The sequence below is a fragment of the Papio anubis genome, chromosome 7, assembly GCF_008728515.1.
Source record: "Papio anubis isolate 15944 chromosome 7, Panubis1.0, whole genome shotgun sequence".
Lineage (NCBI taxonomy): Eukaryota > Metazoa > Chordata > Mammalia > Primates > Cercopithecidae > Papio > Papio anubis.
In genome coordinates this window covers 114,783,245-114,807,062 of record NC_044982.1, presented here as the reverse complement: position 1 = coordinate 114,807,062, position 23,818 = coordinate 114,783,245, and the positions used below count along the sequence as shown (strand labels likewise).

The 23,818-nt window shown below is 50.6% G+C and overlaps 2 protein-coding genes and 1 long non-coding RNA gene across 5 annotated transcripts in view; 2 read left to right on the top strand and 1 right to left on the bottom strand.

Annotated features, from left to right (window-relative positions):
• PTPN9 (protein tyrosine phosphatase non-receptor type 9) overlaps positions 1 to 3,099 on the top strand; it is a 108,169-nt gene extending 105,070 nt beyond the window's left edge. Inside the window, exons 12-13 of the mRNA XM_003901228.4 lie at positions 277 to 484; positions 1,253 to 3,099. Coding sequence (XP_003901277.3) covers positions 277 to 484; positions 1,253 to 1,467 — 423 coding nt within the window. The 3' untranslated portion in view covers positions 1,468 to 3,099. The remainder of the gene's footprint in view (positions 1 to 276; positions 485 to 1,252) is intronic.
• Positions 3,100 to 13,231: 10,132 nt separating this feature from the next.
• On the bottom strand, positions 13,232 to 19,106 carry LOC116275792. Its single transcript, XR_004185104.1, has 4 exons — positions 18,851 to 19,106; positions 18,315 to 18,500; positions 16,084 to 18,102; positions 13,232 to 14,987 (listed from the first exon to the last, which is right to left on the bottom strand). It is a non-coding gene; the product is annotated as an uncharacterized LOC116275792 (long non-coding RNA).
• SIN3A (SIN3 transcription regulator family member A) overlaps positions 14,513 to 23,818 on the top strand; it is an 87,413-nt gene continuing 78,107 nt past the window's right edge. Inside the window, exon 1 of one of the 3 annotated variants that reach the window (XM_031668485.1) lies at positions 14,513 to 14,619. The gene's annotated coding sequence lies outside the window, so the exon portion shown is untranslated. Of the gene's footprint in view, positions 14,773 to 18,723; positions 19,001 to 23,818 lie in introns of those variants that run through there. The other 2 variants (XM_031668484.1, XM_031668483.1) reach the window with 2 other exon arrangements.

Genomic DNA, 23,818 nt, shown 5'->3' with positions numbered 1-23,818 from the left:
CATGCCACCGTACTCCAGCCTGGGCGACAGAGTGAGATCCTGTCTCAAAAAAAAAATTCTGGATCTTACAGTATAGGAATTCTGCCTTTTCCAAACAATTAACCAACCCTTCCTTTGGGTTTATAGTAAAGAAGCAGTTACGGGGAAAAGTTGACAGTGGTGGATAGGAGCCTTGGTGGTAGGGATAACCAGGGTGTTGAGAATCTGGAAAAGCCAGTGGTAGCTAGGGGCAGGCAGAAATAACCTCGTTAACGTTTACTTCTTTTCTCATCTAAGGAACGGCAGAAACGCCAGGTGACCCACTTCCAGTTCTTGAGCTGGCCAGACTATGGTGTCCCTTCCTCAGCAGCTTCCCTCATTGACTTCTTGAGAGTGGTCAGAAACCAGCAGAGCCTGGCTGTGAGCAACATGGGAGCACGCTCCAAAGGGCAGTGCTCTGAGCCACCCATTGTGGTCCATTGCAGTGCAGGCATTGGCAGGACAGGTAATGCACCTAATGCAGCTCTTGGTGTCTGCAGAGGCAGTAGGGGTGGAGGAGGAAAAACAAAGCTCGTAGCCCACATCTGTGATTGGAGAAGGAACTCACTTGCTCCCTTGGTGGTGAATTGCTATGAAAAATCCCTCTTCTAATGTCCTTTTGGTGGACCAAGTGATGGCCAGAATATATATTTCACAAGCCAAGTCCTCTAGGGGTTGATGTTTTATATACCCTATCATAACGCTGATCCTGTCACCTATTAGCACTGTCGCTGCAGGTATCCCAGGGAGCTCAGCTGGTCTGCTGCTTCCTTCCCATATAGCCCTCCCTGGAGGGACTCCCCACCCTGTGCTGTGTTCTCCATTCTGGAGTCAGTTAGCAGCTTTTGTCTTAAGGGCATGTACATGGTAGAAAATGTTGGCCTTTCTAGTTCAAAGGTCCTTTGGGAGAAAGTTGGGAATAGGTTTGTGTTAGGCCTCTGTGTCAGTCTGTCTGTCTGGGATTGAAGCAGGAAGTTCCCTTATGTCACCTTCCCGTTTCCACTTCCTGTTACCCCAGTGTATGTCCTGAGAGGTAAGAGGCCTTCTCATTTCTCTGGCCTCCAACACTCCCTGTGACCTCCTCCTCGAGTCCTTTCAGGCCTAAGGCCACCTGGCCTTCTGCCAAGAGGTGCTTTGCCTTTGAATTCATTCATTCAGTTCTCCCTGGGTTATTTGGTAGAGGGAGGAGGAGAGGAGAGGTAAACCAGATGTGATCACTTCCTTCCTTCTTCAGGTACCTTCTGCTCACTGGACATCTGCCTGGCACAGCTGGAGGAGCTTGGCACCCTTAATGTGTTCCAGACGGTGTCACGCATGAGGACCCAGAGGGCCTTCAGCATCCAGACCCCTGAGCAGTACTATTTTTGCTACAAGGCCATCCTGGAGTTCGCAGAGAAGGAGGGCATGGTATCCTCTGGCCAAAACCTGCTGGCTGTGGAGGGTCAGTAACTCTCCCACGAACCTCCTACCTGCTGGCCAGCCTTCCTTAAACTACCCTGGACACCGCTGAGCCTATAGGTTGCCATCAGTTATGCTGAAGCCATGGATCAACTTCTTTCTTCTGTCTCCCGGCACACATGTGCACACAAGGCAGCCTTTCCCTTTGGCTAGATAAATGTGGTGAAATTGCCACTAGAAAGGGCCAGCAGCAATGTGTTCTTAATTCCTAGCACCTGCTATCAAACTGTGCCTTATTAAAACCAAATTGTGGCTATTGATTTTTGCCAGGGTCCCCGAGGTAAGTGGGGAAGGAACCTCCCTCCTCCTTTCTCCCACCATTCTCTTTCTGGAGGTCTCCTGTCTCCCACTCCTTCCCTTTGCTAGGATTTTATGGGGAGGTTTGATGAGCATTTGCCTTTCTCCCCAGAGAGCTTGACCAAGTTACATATTCTAGAGATCGTCCTGAGTGCCAAGCACGTTTATAAGTAGGGCGTGTATTCGAGTCCTGTCATTCTGTGTGTGTGCGTGTGTGTACTTATGTGTATGGGTCCATATGTACGTGTGTATATAATATATATTGTATGTGATAATATGATCGTATTCTATAAATACATATACACACAGATATTCCTTTGTAGAAGTTCCTGGGGCTCTGTGTTGCAGTTCAGGACTCCTTGCTTCTTGGACCCTGCTATTTATCCTGGACTAGCTTGGGTTGGTGATCATGTCTCCTGTTGTCAGGCTACAGAGTGGTGGAAGAGGACACACACACTTCTCCATGTTCCTGCCACAGGGCCCCTTCCTTAAGTAATGACTTATCTCCCTCCTATTGGAGCCACGAATGTATTAGTTTGTGGTGACACTGGGTTAGCTCAGCATGGATTTCCCTTATCTGATGATTTTTCTGCGTTTACTTGGCCAATTTGGGGAACAGACCTCCACTGTGATTCCATACTCTCTCTTTGCTTTCACTATTCCATGGATGGGAGGCGGAGGGTAGAGATGAACTCACTGAGCAGCCAGAGCCACATGCAATCGGTACGAAGTCTTAGAAGGAAGGAGGCGTAGCCCAGGTATGAGAGAGAAAAAACTACTAAGAAAATGCCTCCCTGGGAGGATGGGCTGGGGCCCTTTTTCTTTTGCTGGATGGTTCCTTTATGAAGCTTGGCCGTCTACTGAGATGCCCATCTCTTCCTGCCTGCTAGCTTGCTAGACCCTCAAACTGGGTGGGTTCTGTGTCAATAAAAAGCTTTACCCTCTGGCTGAGTGAGGTGGTCCCCTGCAATCACTGTTTGTCCCCTACCCACCCAGCCTGTCCCTGCCTGCTCCCAGCCCACTCATCCTTATGTGCTAGGGATAAATCAAGAGTCCTTAGCACTCCACATTCCCAAGAAAATCCCAGGAACTCCTAAACCTTCCCCTGTCACAGAAGATGAGGTTGGCAGCTGATGAGACCTCAATAATTTTATATTGTAATAAGCTCTTTGAATGTGTATATTCTTATTTTTTACAATCATTTCATTTTTGTATTTAATATCAATGGACTGAGGCAGATTCAGAAAATAATTGTAATGTTCATATTCAATATCTTACAGTGATACAGTTTTGTATTTACATATAAATATACCGACATGATCAAAACCCTTTTAGCTTCATCAATTTAGCAGCCTGGGACATGAGGGAGGGGGTCCAGGAGCTGGTCTGGGAGGGATGAGGGAGGCAGGGAGGGACCCAAGGCTTCAGTATCTGAGACTTAGAGTTCTGACACTATGAGTTCACCTTGTCTGTAAGCCATGGCCCTATATCTGGACAGAGGGACCAGCACCAGTTCAGTGCTTGAGATGTGCTAAGTGCTATGCTAGGTGCTTTTTTCCTCATTGCTTCATTCAAACCTCACAACAATTCAGTGAGATATTATCTTCTCTCCCTTCTCCTGTGCACCCCTTTCTCATTTCTATATAGATGAGGAAAGTGAGGTCCAGAGGGTTACAGTGATTTGCTCTAAAACGAGCTCAAGTTGGTCTGCTTACAAAGCCTGTGGTCTCCTCACTGCATGGAAGATGGAGATCTTGTCTTTGGAGAACAGAGGTTTGTTTAGCTGTCCTTTCAGAGTATAAATAGTTCTTAAGTTCCAGGTTGTTGTTCTTGTGCCCATGCTTCATGTAGTAGACTCGAAGCGCGACAGGGTTGGTGACTGACTCTCCTAGCTAGGACCTCCTGATGTAGGGTCCTCATGTCTGACTGACTCTCCTAGCTAGGACCTCCTGATGTAGGCTCCTCATGTCTGCAGAGTACCAAAAGGGTTGTCATTCTCCCCAGGAAACTCCCTATCTATGGATACATGGTGTTTGTGAGAAGATTTTGAGTCATTTGCATTTCTCTCTTAGAAAGAATGGAACCAGAAGCTTTGTCCATGGAAGACCACTCCCCATATCACACCTGTTGGCTGGTGATGGCTTGCCCAGTTGGGGCAATTGTGGCTGGGAAATATTGAGGTGTTCTTAATAATAGTCATAGCAACCAATTTACTGGATGCTTACTCTATTCCAGGCACTGTTTAGAGTAATTTCTAGGTATCATTTCATTCACCCTCCACAACCTTTTGAGGTAGGTATTGACAGAAGAAAAAAATTGAGAGACAGGAATGTTAATTTGCTACAGCCAGGATCCAGACCATCTGACTCCAAAGTACCTTCTTTCAACTCTTACACTAGACTTCCTCTAAGGATCCATCTTCTGATCTGCCAATAAATTTTTATTGAGTTTCTTACTATAATCAGGAGCTCAAGTGTAGAGCAGAAGATTAATCTAGTTCCTTCTCCAGATAAGCCTCCATTCTCTTGGGAGTGCACAAACATAAGAAGTGAACAGAGATTCTTGGAAATTTGAGAAACCAGAGAGGTTAGGGGTTTAGTGGAACGTGTAAGAAATGGGATTAATGATAAAAGGCCTGGAGGAGGTAACTTTAAATTGTCATTTATTTGAAGAGGCTGTAACCCAACTGCCCTGTGAATTTAAAGTTATGCTTGAATTTCTCATTGCATATCTGAAGATTGGTGAGGTTATCTATCACTTGAGCTCCATAAAATGCTGATTCCTGGGTCCATCCAGTAGGTTGTTAGTGAGTGACAGGATGATCCAGGTTTGGGAACCACAGATTTAGTTCATGTTTCTGACTCTGTAGAGAGTTAACGAATTGATGTCTCCTAAATTTTCAATAAAACTCGAGGAACTCCTCCCACTGCCATTGTTTGTAGCTTTTACCAGTTTGATCCTACCTGTGTTAGGTGTTAAAGGAGGAGGGAAAGGGAAGGCAGAGACGCAACCCAGAATCTGTTTGGCAAGTCGGGGTTCTCATACAGGAGACTTACTGAACAAAGCAAGAGAAAATGTTCAGGGTCTGGGTGCGGTGGCTCACGCCTGTAATCCCAGTACTTTGGGAGGCCGAGGTGGGCAGATCACCTGAGGTCAGGAGTTCAAGACTAGCCTGACCAATATGATGAAACCCCGTCTCTACTAAAAATACAAAAATTACCTGGGTACGGTGGCTTGTGCCTGTAATCCTAGCTACTCGGGAGGCTGAAACAGGAGAATCGTTTGAATCTGAGAGGCAGAGGTTGCAGTGAGCTGAGATCGTGCCATTGCACTCTAGCCTGGGCAACAAGAGTGAAACTCCGTCTCAAAAAAAGTAAATAAAAAAGAAAGACAATGTTCAGGAAAGAAGAAAACACTGAGCTAAAGCAGGCTTCTGCTTCTGATTTGATTGCTGTTTTTTTCACCTTTCTCTAACATTCCTATGCTATATAATTTTTCAAACATGAGAGAATCCCCATGTCCTTTTTCCCATTGCTCCCTTCATCTTGCCCATCCTTGTTGGCTAGGATGGGACTTCTGAGGTGAAGGGTGCGCCAGCATCCTCAGCCTAGGAGGCCCACCCTTGTCAGTCTTCATGTGACAGTATGCAGGTAAATGACAGAGTAGGACTTGTTCTTGGGAGAATGGACTATTTAGCATCACAGCACTAGGGAAATTTGGTTCCTTCCCTGAAAGGGATGCTTCTTGTCTATTGGGACAGACAGACACACATACAAAAACTTTTATAAATCAGAGACCTAGAGGGAATTGGGCCAAGAGGCACTGGCCAAGTAGAAAGGCTTCTCTAGAGTGACCCAGCTCTTTGGTGGTTTTGAGGTCTTACCACTCAACCCAACCCAAGTCCTAGGTTCCCTCTGTAAAAGAAGGGGCTACACCAGATGATCCTACCATGGGTCCTCTGACTGTAAGGGTCCAGTGCTTTGTTGGACAGTGCAAACACCCATAGAGGAGCTATTAGGCCCTTACTTGGGTTGAGTCAGCTCCCACTGGCACGCCCCACTTTTTTTTTTTTTTTTTTTCAGAGACAGAGTCTTGCTCTGTTGCCTAGGTTAGAGTGTAGTGGCATGATCATGGCTCACTGCAGTCTCAACATCTGGGCTCAAGCAGGAACTCTGCTTTTTTTTTCTCTCTCTCTCTAGAGACAGGATCTCACTGTTGCCCAAGCTGGTCTCAAACTCCCAGCCTCAAGCGATCCTCCTGCCTCAGCCTCCCAAAATGAGAGGATTACAGGCATGGGCCACCATACCCAGCCTCCCCAGTTTTAGTGTGTTTTCAGAGTCTCTTCTTTCAAGCTGCTGCTACTCCCCTAGCTTCCCTCAGTTCTTTTCCCCCTTGGCCTTCTAATTGGAGGAAAAGCAGGTCAGGTCCCTGTCATCTCCAAGACCAGCCTATAGGCCTTTAAAGTTTCCCTTTTTCTTTTTTTTTTTTTTTTTTTTTGAGACGGAGTCTCGCGCTGTGTCACCCAGGCTGGAGTGCAGTGGCGCGATCTCGGCTCACTGCAAGCTCCGCCTCCCAGGTTCAGGCCATTCTCCTGCCTCAGCCTCCGAGTAGCTGGGACTACAGGCGCCCGCCACCACGCCCGGCTAGTTTTTTGTATTTTTAGTAGAGACGGGGTTTCACCATGTTAGCCAGGATGGTCTCGATCTCCTGACCTCGTGATCCGCCCGCCTCGGCCTCCCAAAGTGCTGGGATTACAGGCTTGAGCCACCGCGCCCGGCCAGTTTCCCTTTTTCTTAATGTGGGGTCTACAGGGTGACTCAGAGGCAAAGCATGAACTGACCAAGGGTCCCAGAGCTGCCAACCGAGTCCTTAGATTTCTCTCTGGCCTTGGTTACTACCCACAAACCACTGTGAGCCTACCAAGGGCAGGAGTGGAAGTGCCCATCAGCCTGGGAACCATCTTTTTCTGTTAGGAGGTATCTGCCCTGTAGTTCCCTTTATACGACACTTGTGAATATCAAGTGTTTTGGATTGTATTGCTTATAATTGGCTACAGAGAAGACTGGGGTCTTCTCCACAAATAGAAATCTAGCACTTTTACTTGGAGATGTTTTCTTGGGGAAAAAAATATCTAGAACTTTGAAACTTGGTACAATGTTTAAATCTCCCTTCTTCACCTTGGTTGTCATAAAATCCTCCTGTTTTGAGCTAAATGTGGCCTGCTGAAGTCTTAAATACCCACATTTTTCAGGCTAAGGCCATGGTGGACATAGCTAACTCCACTGGAATCCTGGCTGGGGGTGTTGGATGGAGATACTATAGTGCTTTCAGCAATTGAGGGGAATATGTTCCAGGCTCACGTCCGTCTCCCCTCCCCGCACATTATAATCTGGCTCCTTCTCTAATGCTGCTGTTTGTCTTAAAGCCTCAAGACTGGCCAGATGTGCACCTGAGTAAGTCGGCCATTTTATCTGGGGGCTCTTTCTTGACTTTTAATGAATTTTTAATAAAAAAAATTTTCTCTGGCCAGCATCCAGTGGAAGTCTGGAGTCTGATGTTCAGGGCAGATACTGGTCTGGAGATGTCAATTTAGGACTTAGTTAGACAGAAGCAATGAGCCTTGAAGTGAGAATGAGGAAGGCAAGAGAGGAGATATGTTTGGATGTCACCAACATTTAGGTAATGGGTGGAGGAAGAAAAGCTGCTGAAGGATACTCATGAACAGGCAGAGGTAACTGAGCACAAAGCCAGGCTGCTCTGTCACAGGCTGCTGAGAGGTAGGTAGTGGCTGGGACGAATGAACAAGATCGAAATGTGGGTTCATTAGAAGTCTTCGAAGGGACTATGTGGCTGTCAGGGAGGCTGCATGAGAGAGATGTGAAGGAATTGACTGCAGTGCTCAGGCTGTCCTCACTTAAACCAAAACAAGGCCCACCTTGATCTCTTATACATTAGGCTTCTGAATAAGATTTTCTTTGAACAAAGGACCTTGCTGGCTGGGTGCAGTGGCTCAGGCCTGTAATCCCAGCGATTTGGGAGACTGAAGTGGGAGGATCACTTGAGGCCGGGAGTTTCAGACCGACCTGAGCAACATGGCAAAACTGCGTCTCTAAAAAAATAAATAAAAATAAAAAATTATCATATGGCAAGCTATTCTATTTTTAAAAAGCAGTAACAAAGGAACTTGTTGCTTTAAAAAAAAAAAAAAAAAAAAGCCAGGCCAGGTGCGGTGGCTCACGCCTGTAATCCCAGCACCTTGGGAGGCCAAGGCAGGCAGAACCCCCGAGGTTCCCCGAGTTTGAGACCAGCCTGACCAACACAGAGAAACCCCGTCTCTACCAAAAATACAAAATTAGTCAGGTATGGTGGTGCATGCCTATAATCCCAGCTACTCGGGAGACTGAGGCAGAAGAATCACTTGAACCCGGGAGACGGAGGTTGTGGTGAGCCGAGATCGCGCCATTGCACTCCAGCCTGGGCACCAAGAGCGAAACTCTGTCTCAAAAAAAAAAAAAAAAAGGCCACCAAACAACTGGTAAAGAGAAGTAAACACTTTGAAAACATAAAGCCAGGTAAACTGAGGAACATGCTGAGTGTCCCAGAAGGGTAAACTACTGCTCATCCAGGTGAAACATTTCAAGGCAGTGAGTAGCAGTCATAAAATTCCTTCAAACATTCCGAGCCTCCAAGGCCACCCAGAAATCAGAAATTATGGAATATATACCATCTAAACCTGGTTGCAAGAAAAATGGAGTTTCTTCACATCATGGGATTATTTGGCCCTCTAGGCCTGCTGGCAGGGCTCATTGCTCAAATGGGCTTTCCATTTGAATGGCCAGGAGAAGAGGGAAGTAGGGATGAGATAAAGGAGGGGAAAAAAGGTAGAAGAACTCTTGACTGAATGCTAGGGGTACTTAATTTTTTTTTTTTTAAGACAGAGTCTTGCTCTGTCACCCAGGCTGGAATGCAGTGGTGCCATCTCGGCTCACTGCAACCTCTGGCTCCCCGGCTCAAGTAATTCTCCTGCCTCAGCCTCCCAAGTAGCTGGGATTACAGGTGTGTGCCACCATGCCCGGCTAATTTTTTGTAGTTTTAGTAGAGACGGGGGTTTCACAGTGTTAGCCAGGATAGTCTTGATCTCCCGACCTTCTGAACCAAAGTGTTGGGGTTATAGGTGTGAACCACCACGCCTGGCAGGCACACTTAATTTTAAATCTCACATCTTCCCACTGAAGTAGGTATTCTGATTCTTAGATTACAGATAAAGAAACTGAAAAGATAAATGATTTGCCAAAATCATCTTGCCTTGAACCTAGAAGATGCTTTGGGTTGTGGGAGCCAGCCTCATATCCTCCTTACCTGGATATTACTGAGAGAATTAGCCCTCAGAGATTGTGTCGACAGGGTGCTGGCACTGATATCCTTGGCAGAGTCACTGGAATGCAGGCCCTAAATGTCTCTTAATCACCACCTACCATAAGTGCCCTAAAGAACTTTGAATGAGTCCTTTTTGTGAATGAGAGAGGGTGTATGTGAGACGCCTGTGAGATTGAGGGTGTCAGGAGGTGTGACAGATTTGAGTTTATGTGTTGTGAGTTTAGGTCTTTTGTGTATGTATGTATGTGCATCAGACAAATGTTGCTTTTCTGGATAATTTTCTGGAAAAGGCCAGAAATCATTTAGAATTGTCTGAGGATAAACTGATCTTTAAGTTAGAGAGGTGAGGAGTGTGGAACAACAGGGGAGTCAGGCTGTTTTTCTCCAGGCCCCAACCTGGGTCACCAGCTGGAGTGCACAAAGACAGCATGTGGGACTGTAGGTAAAGCTCAGGCTTTGGACCTAGACTTCCCTTAGCTATTTGACTCGAGCAAGTCACTCTACTGCTGTTGGCCTCAGTTTGCTCATCTATAACTAAGGATAATAATCCCTAACTCACAAACTCTACAAGAATTTGTTGTTGTTTGAGACAGGGTCTCGCTCTGTCTCCCAGGCTCAAGTGCAGTGGTGTGATTACAGCTAACAGCAGTCTTAACCTCCCAGACTCAGGTGAACTTCCTGCCTCAGCCTCTTGAGTAGCTGGGACCACAGGGACATGCCACCATGCCCAACTAAATTTGTTTTTAGTTTTTGTAGAGACAGTCTCACTGTGTTCCCCAGGCTGGTCTATGAGACTTTTCACATAAAAGGGGCCTCCAGGAAACAGAACCTGACCTACCAATGTGATTTCTCCTAGGAGGGCCCTTACCCAAGTCCACTTAATTTTATTTTGTTATTATCATTATTATTTTTACCTATACCAGTTGGTTCACAAAGTCCACTTAGTTTTGTCTTCACTGATAGGGTAGTGGGGGGAGTAGCATGGATGCAACCCCTCAGTGCAGCTGGCAGCTGGAGGGACAATGTCACCAAATCAAGGATTCTCTTTTCCAAAGAATGTGGGACTTGCTCTGCTGTCCAGGTGTCAACATACTGAGTCAGAAACCATCACTGGACCCTTCCAAAGGGCCCCATGTACCTGACTACAGTGAGCTCTGGGGGCTCAGAGGTGAATCAAAGTGTCTGTCCTCAAGAAACTCAGTCTGCCAAGTGTTCAGAAGGAGGTCCCCACCAGTGTGGCACACATAGGACCATGGACAGTGTCAGCAAAGCCTGGTTCTCTGAGTGGCGGTAACTGTTCCAGTTGTAAATCCTCCATGAGTAACTGCATCCATAGCACATGTGCTACCTAGTATCACTGTCAAATGCTGGGTCTTTGGCTTCCACAGCAGCTCAGAACCTTACCAGGTGATAAAGCACACTTTATCATCACATTTGATCTTCATAACAGGGCAAGGATTGCTATGTTATCCTCTTAATATAGGAGAGGAAGCTGATCCACAGATAAGAAGGGACTAAGTGGGAACCAGGGGACTCAACTTCCAGACTAGTTCTTTCTGCTCCACCACCAATCTGCCTCATCTCACTTTGACACAGTATCTGTTATGCCTTCAGCCAGAGCCCGTTAAGCAATTAAGAAATAGAGCAGGAATGAATTTGAGATGGGGATCCAGACATCAGGGGATTGGTTCTTTTTTTTTTCTTTTTTTTTTTCTTTTTTTTTTTTTTTGAGACGGAGTCTCACTCTGTCCCCCTCGCTGGAGTACAGTGGCCCGATCTCAGCTCACTGCAAGCTCCGCCTCCCGGGTTCAGGCCATTCTCCTGTCTCAGCCTCCCGAGTAGCTGGGACTACAGGCGCCCACCACCTCGCCCGGCTAGTTTTTTTGTATTTTTTAGTAGAGATGGGGTTTCACTGTGTTAGCCAGGATGGTCTCGATCTCCTGACCTCGTGATCCACCCGTCTCGGCCTCCCAAAGTGCTGGGATTACAGGCTTGAGCCACCGCGCCCGGCCTTTTTTTCTTTTTTTTGAGATGGAGTTTCACTCTTCCCCGCCCAGGCTGGAGTGAGGTGGCGCAATCTCGGCTCATTGCAACTTCTGCCTCCTGGGTTCAAGTGATTCTCCTGCCTCAGCCTCCTGAGTAGCTGGGATTATAGGCGCCCACCACCATGCCCAGCTAATTTTTCTATTTTTAGTAGAGATGGGGTTTCGCCATGTTGGCCAGACTGGTCTTGGACTTCTGACCTCAGGTGATCCAACCACCTGGGCCTCCCAAAGTGCTAGGATTACAGGTGTGAGGCACTGCACCCCGCTGGGTTCTTTTTGAGACTCTGTCTCAAAAACAACTCTCAAAGAGTTTCGTTCTTTCGCCCAGGCTGGAGTGAAGTGGCATGATTAGGCTCACTGCAACCTCCGCCTCCCAGGTTCAAACAATTCTCCTGCCTCAGCCTCCCAAGTAGCTGGGACTGTAGGCATACTGCCACCACGGACAGCTAATTTTTTTTTTTTTTTTTTTTTTTTTGAGACAGGGTTTTGCTCTTGTCACCCAAGCTGGAGTGCAGGTGTGATCTCGGCTTACTGCAACTTCCACCTCCCGGGTTCAAGTGATTCTCCTGCCTCAGCCTCCTAAGTAGCTGGGACTGTAGGCATGTGCCACCACGCACAGCTAATTTTTTTTTTTTGAGATGGAGTTTCGCTTTTATTGCCAAGGCTGGAGTGCAGTGGCGCGATCTCGGCTCACTCAGTTCAAGTGATTCTCCTGCCTCAGCCTCCTGAGTAGCTGGGATTACAGGCGCCTACCACCACACCTGGCTAATTTTTTAAAATTTTTAGTAGAGACGGGGTTTCTTCATGTTGGCCAGGCTGGTCTCGAACTCCTGGCCTCAGGTCATCTGCCTTCAGGTGATCCTGACCTCAGGTGATTGGCGTCCCAAACTCCTGGGACTACAGGCATGAGCCACAGCACCCAGCCCACGCACAGCTAATTGTTAAATATTTTGTAGAGACAGGGTATTGCTATGTTGCCCAGCTGGGATGTCTGTTCTGAAGAAAAACTGGGTCCTCACCCTAGGGAGGATGAACCTTGACCTCCATGGCTCTGCCAGGGTGGGCCTCCTGCTGAACACATAGTCCTCATCTCCTGGCCTTTCCTTCTCCATACTTTTTGCCCAATAATTCAATCGACTGAGCTACTGCCCACATTCCAGTCTCCAGACTCCACTTGGGGTGACCCACTGCCCTTCCAAAATCGGTTCTTCCCACCTACCCTGTCTCCTCAGTGGCAAGCTTCCCCCACTTGGATCCTATGTAAGGTCTTTAGAGTCTTTCTATTCCAATTTCCACCCCTATTTCACAAGGAAACTGAGGCTCAGAGGGAGGAAGAGACTTGCCTAAGACTATAACACCAGTCACCATGCTAAGTGTAGAACCCAGATTACCTAACTAGTAGCCTCAAGCTCTATCAACTCTTCACACAGCAGGCCACAGGCTACTTCTTTCCCTCTACTACCCACACTGAATCATTCACCCACTCCCCTTGAGTCTTTCTCAAATACAGGCTCTCCTTCAATATTCTTGTCATGGGCTGGGCGCAGTGGCTCACGCCTGTAATCCCAGCACTTTGGGAGGCCGAGTGGATCACAAGGTCAGGAGTTGGAGACCAACCTGGCCAACATAGTGAAACCCCGTCTCTACTAAAAATACAAAAATTAGCCGGGTGTGGTGGTACACGCCTGTAGCCTGTAGTCCCAGCTACTCTGGAGGCTGAGGCAGGAGAACCACTTGAACTTGGCAGGCAGAGGTTGCAGTGAGCTGAGACCACACCATTGCACTCCAGCCTGGGTGACAGAGGAAGACTTCGTCTCAAAAAAAAAAAAAAAAAAAAAATCTTCTCACCCACTGTCACTGTTCTGGTCAATCCTGCTTACGTGTCTCCTGAAGTATTGGGATAGATTTCCCAATAATTTCCTAACCGGCAGCAGGCCCTCATTCTGCCCAATGGACGCCAAGGTCCTTTACATTCTGCACACCCCACCTTAGCCACATTAACTTCCTTTCCTCAATGCCTCAACAAACAGGTTTTGTTTTTTTTTTTTTTTCCCCCACATTGTGTGCCCTGGCTCTAGGCTCAGCTCTCTGCAATACAGACATGTGGGGTAGCTTCTGTCCCTAGAAACTCCTTTTGGTTGAAAGTTATGATAAATAAAGCAAACGATGCAAGGAAGGATCTGAGTCAAAGCTTTGACTTGAGGGCTGCTGAAGGTGGGGAAAGCTTTGGGATTGGGTGGCTTTGATAGAGAAAAGAAGCCTTCTCTTCCCTCGGCTATTCCTTCCACAAGAGACACTTCTGTAGTCTCCAAATACAGTAATACGACAGCCTCTGGGCGTCCCCTTGCTGCCTATAGACACTTCTCTCTCAGTGCATCGTCAGAACCCATCTTTCTGCCAGGGTGCCAAACATCTTACACTATAGTTCTGGGCCTGTGGGCCTTGTGACCGTGCTGCCTGCACATTCTGCTGTGCATATCCAAGAATTTTACCCAATTAAAAGTCTTAAACTGTTTGTTCCATCTCCCCACCCCCACTTTTTAAAATTACTACAGCCACATATGAAGGTCCTTTTTTGCATTTACCCCTTTGTGTCCTTTGCTGAAAATGACCTGCCCCTCCACTTCTGCTGGATGAAATCTTTAAGACCCAACTTGAATGCCACCTCCTCCATGAAACCTTTCCCAATTTTCCTTCAGCGAGAAGGAATCTCTCTTCTCTGAGCTCCTATTTACATACAAACTCCTATTTTCATACACATTCCTGCCTTGACTTAGTTCTTTACGTAGAATCTCCTCGGCTGAATCTGGAGCCCTGGGAGGAGTAGAGTAAGCATGTCATCCTGTCTGTATTTGCACCCAGCAGCAGGTACGGTATGAATGTCTGCCTCACCCACAGTAGGTGCTCAGACAAGTGCCTGTTGCCCGCGGACGCAGAGCTTCCCGTTTGCATCACTCATTTTTAGGCGCCTAACAGAGCGGACCGAACACGGTTAGGTCACACAGCCAGAGGGGTCTGCCCACTCCAGCCAGTGGCCAGGGTGCTCCTACCCTCCTCTCCTACCTAGTTCCAAATGGGTTGTGTGTGTGAAGGAAGTTGGGGCCGGGTAGCCCCGCTGGCTCCTCCTCCGCGTCCACCCAGCGGATCTCCGAGTCCCAGAAGGCCTCCCTCCAGTCCGAGGACCTCAAGAAACTTGAGTCGGCGGAAAGGGAGCTATAAGGGCCTCTACCACGGATGCGTCTCCCACTCGCGTTTAGTTCAATTAATTTATTTATATTTTTTGGAAGGAGGGGGCGTTCAATGAAGGGGAAGAGGCGGGGCGAAGGGCGGAGGCGGGCCCAGGGTGACTGACGTGAGCGCCGGGGAGCCAATAGCCCGTGGGGGGCGTTCCCCCCCATTCAGGACTCCTCGCCTGGCTCGGAAGGTATGTTAAACAGCTGCTTTTAATTTGGTCCCCCCAATCTCCGGCGTTTGGGGGGTTAGTCCGCCGGCCGCTCGGTCTGGCCGGCCCGACGTGGTGTGGGCCCCGTGGGCCCTGGGACCGAGCTGAGGGGAGGCTCGGAGTTCCGCGGCCGAGGTAGGCGAGGGACAGGCCAGGAAGGAGAGCTCTTGGCGCCGCCCGCTCGCCAGTGTGTGTGTTTCCCAGCCGGGCCGGAGCCGTGGGGAGGGGGTGGGCCCGGCCTGGGGTCGTCCCTGCGCCGGCCGTGTTGCCTAGTTTATCTCACCGAGCAGTCCGTTTCGGTAGGTTTTGGCGGCGGACTGGAGAAGGGGCGGGCAGGAGACCCCCAGTTCCTGTTGTGCCGTTTTTTAAAAAAGAAAAATATTAGAAAGAAAAGGGAGATTCCGCACACCGACTAGAACCGGGCCAGAGCTGCGGCGTGCGGGCTCGGCAGGGGGCGGCGGCTCGAGCATGGTCGGCGGGGCCCACTAAGCTCGCGGAGCCCGGAGTTGCTCGAGAGCTGGAGTTAGCGAGCGAGCCGGGGCCCGCGGCTTTCCTGGCTACCCACGCTGGACAAGGGCGGCAGCCGCCTCGAGGGTTTTGTTTCTGCCTGCAAACTTGGAGGGGGCGGTGGGCGCGCTCCGGAGAGGCGCGGGCACTGTGGGCCCGCGGTTGTTATGGACTCTGGGGGCGGGGGCAACACTGGACTTGCGGGAGGGGCGGCCGGGGGCGGGAGAGGCCACCGGAAAGATCCCCTGCGCCTCGCCGCTAGCCCCGCGAGCTGCCGGGTTTCCAAACTCCCTGGCCTTGGCGGTCGAGTCAGCATTTGGTGCCGGCACCCGGCAGACCACGAGCCGGCAACGAGCTCGCACCGGTGGTACGGAAAACCCCCAGAAACTCGGCGGCTTCGCCCCGCGGTCCCGGCTGATCCCCTTGCAAACATGGAGCTGCCTGCTTCCCCGCCCACCCCAAGGCGGCGGCGGCGACTGCTGCTCTCTTCCCCTCCCCCGGCCGTGCCGCCGCCGGGCTCCCCCTTCCTGCGAGATGCCGCTGCGGACCGCTCGGCGCGGATGGGGCGGGGGCGAGGGCGCGGGCGTGTGCGCGCCCACGAGGGGGTGGCCTGAAAGGGGCAGTGAAGGTCGGAAACTGGGAAAACAGTCTCCACGCTCGGAATCGGGAAAAGGAAATGCATCAGCGGGCGGGGAGGGGCGCGGGGGGCGCGCCTGTCAGCCGGGATGGCGGGCGGGTAGGCGGGGCGCCGGCGGGAACCGTCCCGGCCGGGCGGGGCGACGCCGGGAGAGGCGGCGCAGGGTCCCAGTCCACCGAGCGCCGGGCGGCCCCTGCCTGCACTCCTCGGCCCAGACTGTTTACTATCTACTCCGCTGGTGGCTTGTGCAACCCGCCTGGAGGGGAGCTGAGGGGCGGGCCCGTTTCCTCTCTCCCACCCACCTCGGGCTCGCCCGGAGGCCCCGCCTTCTCTTGTCTTCCACTGGCTGGACGAGACTCCCTTTTTTTCCCCTTCTCGGATGTGGATTGGATGACATTCTCCCGAGCTCCGCCTATCGGGAGGCCGGGCTGGAGTTTAAGTTGCTAGGATTTTTTTTCCGCGGAGGGAGGAGGGATGGTTCTTGCGGCTGACGCGAGGCGCAAGGTCCCGCCCCCGCCTCGGATTGGTGGGACGGGTAGCCCGGCCTCCTCCGGCGGAGAGAGCTCGGAGGGGGAAGTCCAGCCTTGTTCCCCGCCTCCCTCCTTCGCTCTTGAGCGCGCTCCGCACATGTGTGAGGCCCGCCTAGCTCCTTCGAACTGCCCTCCCGCCCGGAAGTCCTAGGCTCGGCGCCCTTGGCGAGGGGGGCGGGGAGAGCCGAGAAGCCACACAAAGGTTCCACCGAGGCTGGAGACCTGGTAGCCTTCGGGGTGAAGCCAGGGGATTACAGTGCGGAGTGGATTTCGGGAGCGAAGCTTCGTAGGTTCCGCAGGGTTTGAGATCTGCCCTTCGGGACCGGGGCCAAGTACTCAAGTTCTAACCCTGTCGCTTGGCTATTTCCGCGCCCTTTGACTTCCCTGAGCTTAAGCTCGAGAACTCTGCAGACGCTGGAAGTGTTTGTTCTTCCCTAGGCATGGTAGCAGCTGTCCTTAGTTGGCTGTATCCGAGACTCTGACAACCTAGTACCCTGGCCTCGGGCCCTTAGGCGAGATCCAGCGCAGGTGGTACCCTGTGTTCACGGGAAGTCGTGGGCAGCCTAATGCTGGCTTGGGTTCTGAGTAGTTCTTGATACCATGGTGGGAATGCCCTGTGCTACTCAGTCTAGTGGTGGAAGGCGGAGCAAAGTTAAAAGTAGCCTTGGGTCAGTTCTGCTGGAGTGCCGCTTCCTCCTAACCTGGGAGCAGCTTGGCCCGGGGGTCGCTTTGTTGGTCTGACTTACTTTTAGACCTCTGTCCTGGGGCAGGGTTTGGCTACTGGCGAGGCTGCTCCCACCTGTCGGCTACCCTTGGAGTTCGCAATTCGCTGCTGTGGTTTCGCGGCTCGAAGCCATCGTTGGAGTGAGGCCCACCTGCTGCCAGAGCTCGTTCCTGGCCGTTTCCGCTGGATTGCAGAGGGAGGACAGAGTTGGACCTAGGAGTGGGTTCCCTGGGCCTGTCCCTTGGGGTCTTAGCTCTCCAGGAGGAGGATTCTACTTCTTCGGGAGAGCGGTAACAACGTAATCCCGTCCCCTCCTGGCGCCGAGAGAGCGCCCCCCAAAGTAAGGTCAGCGTCAGGCCCACGCCCTATTTGGTGAATAAATAAAAGCAAACTAGGAATTGAAAGCATTTTGTCTCACTGTGCGTTCGAGGCACTGTTACCTACACAGAGAGGGCACAGGGACCATTAACACTCCTGGCTAAGGAGAAGGTGAACAGCCGTTATGTCCCCAACTACGGAAGTTTTAATCCTTTCTCTGAGTGTGGCATGTTCCAAAGGTTAATTTATGCTGTGGCCTGTTTTGGTCCTTTTCTCTTCTTTCTCAGTTCTGAGGATGCCTACAGATCCACCCGGGAGATCGTGAGTACCTTGTGCCTCACGCTCCGCCTTCCGGAGGCTTGCCAGGGCGGTGGCTGTTAGGGCCCGCCTCTCTTTTGGTTATCTCCGCCCTCTTAGGACTGCACATTCAGCTCTAGGGAGTGCGCTGGCAACCCTTGGGGTTATGGGTTATTTCTCCGCCTAGGTCTCCAGACCTTAGTTCTGTACTCTACTTGACTGAAAGGAGTTGCCAGCTGCTCCGGATATTTGTGTTTACAAGGACGCAGTGTGTAGAATGTAAACTACAAAGATAACTGGATAGGGAGGATGAGTTCGCATTCTCATTTTTTTTTTGTAAGAGAGTCCGCCGGGGTGGACTGCCTTTCCTTCAAATCCTAGGATGTGGAGTCTCCGCAGATGAGCTCCGCTCCCCCTCCTGTCTCGGGCCCTGGAACTCCGAGCTTCAGTCTCTAGTGTAAACATTCCACAAAAGGACTGCTAAGGTTCAGCCTCCTCGCGCAGAGCGGAATTAAGTTCCTTCCTAGACGGGCGCCCTGGCCAATGGAGGGTCCTACCAGTGCCAAGATAGCCAATCCAACTCTTGGGGCGGGGCCTGGCCCGGCAGTGCAGTAGGCGGAGCCTGTTTCACTTACAGACATTTTACCCCACATCGGTTACTTACCTTACTGGGGCGGTGGGAGAGCCAGGGGTAGCCTTCCAATGCGATGACCGGCGGAGGCGGGAGCCAACTTGTTAGGCCTGTGGCTGAGACGCTGCGGGGCGGGTTATGTGGTGTCCTCCAATGAGACAGGAAGAGCTTCCCCGCTTCCTCCAATAGCGTTGTGGCTCGGGGGTGGGCTTCAGCAGTCTGTCTCCAATAGGCGGGGTTGAGTTAGGGACGCTCCCCGCCAATAGGGGCGTGGAGAAGGTGAGCGGCTCCCCCTCCCCTCCCAGTCGAGGGGGAAGGGGCGGGAAGTCATAAGGCAGGGCTCGGTGATTGGCTCAGTCTTTGACGGGCGGGTATTGCGTCCTGTGTTGGAACGAAGCTGAGTCTTCCCCCTGCGGGGCGGGGTCGGGGGAGTGGGCGGGATTTCCCGGGTAACAGAGAAGCGGCCGCGGCGGTAGAGGCGGCGGAGACGGTTTCTCCATCTTCCCCCCTCCCCTTCCCCCCTCGGAGTTTCCCTCCCTCCCTCCCTCCCTCCTTCCCAGTCTGGGCACCGGGGCCTGTGACCGCTTCGTTAGCGGAGAGGTAGCTGGCAGTCCGCTTCGGCGGGCCTGTGCCCCGCGCCGTTCTCAGGGCCTCCCTGCTGAGCTCGCGGCTCACGCCGAGAGGGACACGCAGTGACGAGCGGCCGAAGCAGCTTTGCGGTGAGAGCACGCTGGGCCGGGGGCCGGGCGGGAGCCTAGTGGCGGGTAACGCCGGACTCGAGGGTGTGTATTTTTAGGGGGGGCTGACCTCCTCGGCTTCCCGTAGAGCAGACGGGCGGGAGGTGTGTGGCTGTGTGAGGGGGGTGGGGGGCGGAGCAGGGTAGCTCTCCTCGCGGGAGGGGGAGGAGAGCGTAGTCCCGGTGCGCGCGGAGGGGGGCGGGCTCTCGCGCCGCCGCTCAGAGGCGGGGCCGGCGCGCGCGTGCGATTGTGGAGAAAGGGGCGGGGCCGGCTTCTCGCTGAGTGCGGTTTGCGGCCGACCACCCCCTCTCCTCCTCCTGGGGTGGGCGGGGCCTCGGGCTGGCGGCCGCGCTCTTGCCTGCTGGGGTCGGGGACGGGTAGGGGGGTCTCCCGCGTGTAGATTCAGGGCGCGGCAGGGAGGGGGCGTGAAGTCTGAGTTTCTCCGCCTTCTCGGGATCCGGTTGGCCGGAGGGGCCGTACTGATCCGTGATGCCCCTCCCCTTGGCCGTCCCCCGCCTCCCACCCCGGCTCTGGGTTTCCGCCTCCTTGGCAATGAGGCGGTGCTAGGGAAAGCCCGCTGTCGGGTCTGGCTGGGAGTCTCGCCGCCTAGGTCTGCCCCGCCTTATGTCTCCGTGGGGAGGGAGGGGCTCCCGCCGACTGAGAGCTGCGGAGGTATCAGGACTTACTCTTGTGGCTCGGTCATGCCTTCTGCCTGGGGCACAAGGGCCCTGTGCCGGAGCTGCTTTCTCTGTTTGCTCCATGCAGCGTGTCTGGCACGGTGCAGCTGGGAGAGTGGGAGCATGGTCACCCCCACCACCCTCCTGGTTGTATCTATTGGGGCGAAGTGCCTAAGGTCCTCTTGTAGGAGCGTGTGTGGCTGGTGCTGGAACCCTGTTTCCGCGGTGGTGATGGTCGGGGAGGGGCAGGGAGTCATCAGAGACTAGAAATGTGGCGGAGAGAAAACCTTTCTGGGGTTCCCTTGATGTTCAGTTACCGTGGCTGTATGGGGCGGGGCTTCCTTTGAGCCAATGGGTGGTGGGTAGTAGACTTGGCGTCTGTTTCGGTGCGTTAGGACTTTAACCGAGTTAGCCTTGAAAAGGCAGTGGAAGCTCCTCCTCTTTACAAGGCTGAGATTTATAACAGGAAAGTTGGGATTTACATTTTAATCTCAAAACTGGTCTGTTTATAAAATAGGTTTTTTTTTTTTTTAAGAAAAATTCAGACTTTGAATAAAATATTCTGATATCTCTGACGCTTGTAGTTTTGAATGCTTTCATTGTGCAGATGGTTCTACTATATAAACTTAGTTTCCCGGCCGGGTGCGGTGGCTCATGTCTGTAATCCCAGCACTTTGGAAGGCTGAGGCGGGCCGATCGCTTGAGGTCAGGAGTTCGAGACCAGCCAGGCTTACATGGCGAAACCCCATTTCTACTAAAAATACAAAAATTAGCTGGGCATGGTGGCAAGAGTCTGTAATCCCAGCTACTGGGGAGGCTGAGGCAGGAGAAATCACTTGAACCCTGGAGGCGAGGTTGCAGTGAGCCGAGATCGGGCCGTTGCACTGTAGCCTGGGCGACAGGAGCGAAATTCCGTCTCAACAAACAAAAAAAATTTGGTTTCCTAAAGAATTTGCTATTTAGGTAACTATAGATGAGAAGTCTTTTCTTTCTGGTTTTATGTAATTATGTTCGATCATCTAGACCACTTTCTATTTATAGTATACATAGTACAGTGTTCTTGCCCTTTATATTTCAGAGTAGGGTGAAGTTGTGGATCAGGGTAGCCTTCTGTATGTGACTTCTGTAGCGTTGCTTTCCAGCCTGCATTGGAGAGTTGCCTTAGGACATTTCAAATCTAACCTATAGCAGAACCACATTAGATGAGGTTTTTGCTTTCACTTGATACATTATCTTTTCCTATTGAGAGAAATTATTTCAATATTTTTCACATTTTTCATGAGAAAAATAAACATGGAACCAATGTTTATTTATGCAGTAATGTCTAAATGAGCCTCTGGTTAATTATCTGAAGTGAAATTCTAGATTTGTGCTTTGGTTAGTAGGGCCTGAGTGGTGCCCTGTGCCGTGTTTATGTGAAAAGGGTAGGTTCTATCTTGTCTGCCAAGGAAGTTGCAAAAGCAACAGCATTTTAGTTTAGCTAATGATGGCTGTAATAGAATTGATGGGGAGACAAAAAATCCAGGTGTTTTTTTCCTGATGCCATAAACAGATAGTGTAAAACTATTGACCACTGAGGAAAATTTGGTCTACATATAGTAGTTCCCATGATGTGCAGTGCTGTATACTGGGGAACACAGAAGAGTCTTTAAGGATTCAAGTAAGAACTTGGTTTTGCTGTATTAGGAGCGGTTTCATAAATGCTTCATAATCTCCAGATAATTATTTTATATACTATAATGTTGCTCAGAGATAAATAGCTTAGAAAGATTGGCACTTCGTAATTAAGAGGGTTTTAATAATTTACATACAGAGAAAGACTTTTTTTCTTTTTTAAGGAAGGAGGTGTGTAGTAATTTGACAAGATTCCTGGCAAAGTATAATTCTTTTTACATCTTCAGTGTAAGCAGACAAGACACTGGAGAGCTGTGCATAGCAGATGTTAGTACCCAGGAATTTTAATTGGAATTAAAAGGTTATGTCCATGGCATTCAGTAGTTCAGCATAGTGCTTTTCAAGGCTTTCTCACTTTTCTGGGTAATTCCACCAGCCAAGAGTTTGTTAAGCTTTACTTTCTGTAGGCCTTTAAAAAAAAATACGTGGTATATGCTTTTTCAAAATACACCTTCCTTGCCCCTTGAATAATAAAAGATGATATTTATTGAGCACTTACTGTGTCACAGATACTGTGTTAGGCACTAGACTTTTTTTTTTTTTTTGAGACGGAGTCTTGCTCTGTCACCTAGGCTGGAGTGCTGGAGTGCTGGAGTGCAGTGGTGCAATCTCAGCTCACTGCAACTTCCGCCGCCCGAGTTCAAGTGATTCTCCGGCCTCGGCCTCCACGAAGAAGAAGCTGGGGCACCACCACTCCCGGCTAATTTTTGTATTTTTAGTAGAGAAGGGTTTTACCATGTTGGTCAGGCTGGTCTCGAACTCCTGACCTCATGATCCGCCCACCTCGGCCTCCCAAAGTACTGGGATTACAGGCATGATCTACTGCACCCAGCCGCATAGTGTCTTTTCTTCGCATAATGTCTTTTTTTTTTTTGAGACGAAGTCTCACTCTGTCATCAGGCTGGAGTGCAGTGGCATGATCACAACTCACTGCAGTGTTGACCTTCTGGACTTAAGCGACCCTCCTACCTTAGCCTCCCAAGTAGCTGGGATTACAGGTGTGTGCCACCACACACCCGGCTAATTTTTAAAATATTTTTATAGAGATGAAGTCCTCCTATGTTGCCCAGGCTGGTCTCGAACTCTTGGGCTCAAGAGATCCTCCTGCCTCAGCCTCTCAGAGTGCTAGGATTGCAGACGTGAGCCACTGTGCCTGGTCATTGGTGGCAATTTCTAACTGATGTATTTCTTATTTGCCCCTTTTGCTTTTGTTTTCCCTACCCCCTTTTTGTCTTGTGTGCTTGTATGGTACCCATGTTTTTCAGCATGACAGTAGACCCTTCATGAGTCTTCTTGGTGTCCTCCAGGGCTAGGCTTGCTGATATATGGGCTATTGGAGGATATGCAGGTCCACATCCTTTATTTGCAGTTCTGAAATGCAAGAAGTTTTGTTTTTTGGTAAGTCTAGTTCCACAACTAATTTTGGGGCACAACCTGACCTGGGCTGTCCCGCATGATGCAGAAATGCGACTGCTTGATTATGGGGATCTACCCCAGCCCTAGCTGGGAGAGAGAGATGATACAGTATATGTACCATATTGCCTTTCTAAAATCCAAACAATGCTGATGACTCTCTAATGGGGATCTCTCCCTCTACCGTAGACTGATATGTCTAGTGGCCCGCTCAAGGTCTCCACTTGATGTCTCCTCTTGGACAACTAAGAGACATTGTTGACTCTTCTCTGTCTTTTTCATATGTGGTCCATCAGTAAATTTTATTTGCTCTATATTCAAAATACTATCCAGAATTAGACCACTTAGGATCTGCATCTCCATTGCCCTAGTCAGCGCCTGTGCATCTCTAGCTTGGATTCTATTCTCCTTGTTTTGTTACTGCGACTCTTAAATCTCTTCTCAACATAGCAACCCAAGTGATTCTTTTGAAACCTGTCATACCTTGTCACTTCTCTGCTTAAAACCATCCAGTGGCTTTCCATTTCAGTCTGAGTATTAAACCTGAGTCCTTATTAAGATATGTCTGTAATGGGCCAGGGCCTGGTGGTTCATGCCTGTAAACCCAGCACTTTGGGAGGCCCAGGTGGGCGGATCAAGAGGTCAGGAGAGCGAGACCATCCTGGCTAACACGGTCTCTACTAAAAAAATACAAAAAAGTTGCCGGGCGCGGTGGCTCACGCCTGTAATCCCAGCACTTTGGGAGGCCGAGGCGGGCGGATCACAAGGTCAGGAGATCGAGACCACAGTGAAACCCCATCTCTACTAAAAATACAAAAAATTAGCCGGGCGCGGTGGCGGGCGCCTGTAGTCCCAGCTACTCAGGAGGCTGAGGCAGGAGAATGGCGTGAACCCGGGAGGCGGAGCTTGCAGTGAGCCAAGATCGCGCCACTGCACTCCAGCCTGGGCAACGTGGGGAGCCCCCTCCCAAAAAAAAAAAAAAAATACAAAAAAGTTATCTGGGCATGGTGGCATACATGCCTGTAGTCCCAGCTAC